The sequence below is a fragment of the Aplysia californica genome, unplaced genomic scaffold, assembly GCF_000002075.1.
Source record: "Aplysia californica isolate F4 #8 unplaced genomic scaffold, AplCal3.0 scaffold00937, whole genome shotgun sequence".
Lineage (NCBI taxonomy): Eukaryota > Metazoa > Mollusca > Gastropoda > Aplysiida > Aplysiidae > Aplysia > Aplysia californica.
The window spans coordinates 208182-212318 of NW_004798207.1; the positions used below are offsets into that span (position 1 = coordinate 208182).

Sequence of the window (4137 nt, forward strand, 5' to 3'; positions counted from 1 at the left end):
GGGGGGGGTTATCCTGCAAAGATAATGAAATTTGGATGCTGGTTCAAGTCGTCAAGCCTGTCCTTCAATTTTCATAAATCAGAATGTTGGTTGGAACTTAAAAATTGAATAATGGCCCGTACCAGTAGATAAAGACTTTAAAAGCGTGTTTATATGTACACCTGAACCAAGGAGGAAATTGTTTTCTGGGGAAGTTGCATTGTGGCCTAGGGCTCAACAGGCGACAATGTTTGGTTACACAGACCAGTACACAGCTCATCACAATCTATGTCTTTGACTGTTTAGTAGCAGTGAGTGGCGGGTTGTAAGACTCATGGCTGGCATTCCTCTCTCTGAACATGAATGCCCCAGTCAAGTGTATGTGCTCGGGTGAAAGTTTGGTGATATTTTGTGTGGTGTATCAGTGGTTTGCCTCCTTCCTGAGAGTCATGTTTTTTGTGTGTGTTTTTTTGTCCTTCACAGAGTCCACTCTCCATCTGGTGTTGAGGTTGAGGGGTGGCATCATCGAGCCCTCTCTGCGTATCCTGGCCTCCAAATTCAACTGCGACAAGATGATCTGTCGCAAGTAAGTACTATTTTGTCAATCTCATTTACCAGATTTTGCGTGATGAACTTTCTCCCTGTTGCTGGAGCGTGTGACCATTACTGTTTTGCACTTCGGGGGCTCATATTAGACTAAGGATGGGTGGTTGGCAGGTGCTCTGGTGTGATTTGATCCTTCTTTCTCATCAAACATCTACCATCCGTATCTCTCTTTTGTTATTTGCTCCAGCAACTTAATCATGGGCGCATGTACTACCTATTTGTAATGCAAATGCTGTAAAACTTATACTTGATCTTAAGGGTTAGGGTGACAGGCATTATATTTTGGTGTTTATCCCTCTTTATTTTTGCTCAACCCCTACCACAGCAGTTGAAAGAATAACTATTTGGTTGCCAGAGCTTGAAATCCCAATTTGGCCCCTGCTGCTGGCATTTCCAAGGTGTTTTAGAACTTTTGTTGGCAGTAAAAATCTGCACCCACCCCCTCACCTCATTTGCCCCCTCCTCTGGGCTCTGGACTCTTTCTGCAGCCTTTCAACTCCTACTCCTTGGCTGCTTACTGCTGTCTTTCAGCCACACCCCTGATGTCCTAGCTTACTCAGACAATGGCAAAAAATGCCGGAGGACCCGTGTGCAAGTTGCGCAGGTTACAGATCCCTTGGTGGTCTAAAATTATTTATTATGAGTAGTGTAGGCTTCAGCCGCCACCCGGGCAAATTTCCTACCAACTGAAAATGTTTGTGTCCTACTCGTATGACCTTATGCAGTTGCGAGTGCCGTAAAAGAATTACCCCAAAAAAAATTCAAAGCTACACTGATGGATTAATGGAAGCATGTATGCCAAATTAAACAGACTTGAAATAATATGGCTTCTCTTTTTGCAAATGCTGGGACAGGCCACGAGTCTGTAAATATGTAAAGATAGTGGGAAAATCCAGACCAACAGGTGTATATTCACATGTCTTGGCCCGCCGGCACAGTGTCGGTATTAGCAGCCGGTCAATTAAAACTAGGCTAGCAGTTGTTTTGTTTTTTTACCTTTTCTTGCTTGTTTTGTTTTTTTACCTTTTCTTTTTGTTTTTGCATTTCTCATTCCTTAGTCTGGTCTCATTCCTTAGTCTGGTCTCATTCCTTAGTCTGGTCTCATTCCTTAGTCTGGTCTCATTCCTTAGTCTGGTCTCATTCCTTAGTCTGGTCTCATTCCTTAGTCTGGTCTCATTCCTTAGTCTGGTCTCATTCCTTAGTCTGGTCTCATTCCTTAGTCTGGTCTCATTCTTTAGTCTGGTCTCATTCCTTAGTCTGGTCTCATTCCTTAGTCTGGTCTCATTCCTTAGTCTGGTCTCATTCCTTAGTCTGGTCTCATTCTTTAGTCTGGTCTCATTCCTTAGTCTGGTCTCATTCCTTAGTCTGGTCTCATTCCTTAGTCTGGTACGGTATTCACTCATTGTTGCAACATCAGAAATAAAACAAAGTAAATGTTAAGTGTGTTTGTTATTGTTGTTTCCAGGTGCTACGCTCGTCTCCACCCTCGTGCCACCAACTGCCGCAAGCGCAAGTGTGGCCACACCAGCAACATCAGGCCCAAGAAGAAGCTGAAGTAAAGTGTGTGGCTGTCCGCTGCTCCGCGCTCTCTCCTCTCCCTTTACAGACACTGGGGGAATACTGTTATTGTGAGGAATAAATGAAAGGGAGAGTTCCAAGTGGTTTTCTGAGTCATTATTTTTGTGTGTTTGATGGTGTGGCCTAGTTGGATGTTGTGGGACTTTTTCTTTTTTGTTCAATCTCTCTCTCTCTCTCTCTCTCTCTCTCTCTCTCTCTCTCTCTCTCTCTCTCTCTCTCTCTCTCTCTCCCTCTCTCTCCCTCTCCCTCTCCCTCTCTCTCTCTCTCTCTCTCCCTCTCTCTCCCTCTCTCTCTCTCTCTCTCTCTCTCTCTCTCTCTCTCTCTCTGTGTGTGTGCAGGCAGCTCTTTAAAAAAGTGGGTGGTTGGTGGGTGTTTGTGGTTTGCTCTTTCATTCCTATAAAAAAAATCTACTGTCCTCGTCTCTCCTATTTTGTGTTGCTTGCTCTCTTATAGCACCTCTAGTATTCAGCACTTAAAACACCTAAATGTGTTGCAAGTGCTGTAAAAACTTTTATTAAAACCGGGGTACACTACTTGTGTAGATCATACCCCAACAAGGTCCTACCTAGTACCATGATGGTCAAGAAGCCATCTGGCAACCCTCCCAAATGCCAGTGGCAGTAATTTCATGTAGGTCTCTGTTATAGCTAAGCCATGTATTTTTTTAATCCTTACCACCTTTTTTGAATTACCAAATCTGTCCGTTTAAACACAGAAGAGTTCCAACTTTCTCTGACGAATGGGGAAATAAATTAGTTTACTGGTCCCGGTGGGGAAATTTGGATTACAAAAGCAAACATACGTACAGTGGAAACCTGATACAGTAGAACATGGCTATAACTGGACTTCTAGTTCCAGAAGAAAAATCCCGTTGTAGGCAATTTTCCGCAAATGGGAAATTACCTAAATTTTAAAAAAATATAGACATGATTACATCCCTTCCATATATCAATAAAATGTGCGCTTTAGATTAGTCTTCCTTAAATTCTATTTCTTGTCAACTTAGTTGATTATCTCAGCCTTTCATTCGAGTGAAAAGCATTTCCTTTTGTATTTATTGGAAGCCATCTTTTCCTCGGTTTGTTGCTTGTGCTGTCTATCCTACCGGTAGGCCAACTGTAGAACTGGTGAAGTGTATGCGTGCCTATGCTTGAGCATCAACGATCCCAGTTCAATGAATCAGAAAAAACACCCTACACTACTACTACTACACTCTCCTCTTTTACTTTTTGGCCTTGCCTAGGACTATAACTATAACAGTAACAGATTTACATCACGTTTGGAGTAGTTCACGCAATGCATCTCTCTCTTGGCCTACCACCTGCCCCACCTCACTCATCCCTGGACTAGCCTGTTGGAGCCCGCCTATAACATATTAACTAACAGCGCCCCCCACCAAGAGTTCGCTCCCGTTGTATCCGAGTTGGAGACTTTCCTTGCCCCGCTTATATCCCAGCATAAGTAATTGAGTTGACTTAGGAAGAAAGACGGGGATTCCGGTATGGTCCCGCTGTGGGGATGGTGCCGCTATAGTCAAGTTCTACTGCATCAATGATCAAGGATGGTGGTACCAGAGAAAAAGTCCTGTTAAATCAGATTTATTATGCAAGGGAAGAAAGCGTTTGTGGACTAATCCAGCGGTATTTATTCACGGATAGTTTCCCTTGCTACATACCCATGAACAGGGGTTGGTTAAGGCCATGTGGTAGCCTACATGTAGTAAGGGCTAGATCGAAAATGCAGCACACCGCAGCCCTCTCTCGCTTCACCCGCTGCTTGTGCTTGCAGTGGCATGGCTTGTGTGGGTTGCTCCGTCACTGCGCTCTGTCTCTCCCTTTATGCACACTGTTAAATATGTTAACGAGCCTTTGTCCCTGCTAACTTTTCATTAATAGTAATAGCGACAAAGAGTAGGCAAAGACGGGGATTTTAAAAAAACCCTGTTTGTTACTGTATTACCGGGCCTGTTATATG

The 4137-nt window shown here is 43.7% G+C and overlaps 1 protein-coding gene across 1 annotated transcript in view; it reads left to right on the forward strand.

Moving 5' to 3' along the window:
• The window catches only part of LOC100533554 (ubiquitin/ribosomal L40 fusion protein), a gene marked incomplete at its 5' end in the record, with an annotated part of 4172 nt that extends 1929 nt beyond the window's left edge, over window positions 1–2243 (forward strand). The window contains 2 exon segments of the mRNA XM_013089372.1: window positions 463–565; window positions 2051–2243. Of these exon segments, the coding sequence (XP_012944826.1) occupies window positions 463–565; window positions 2051–2144 (197 nt within the window).
• Window positions 2244–4137: the final 1894 nt, after the last annotated feature.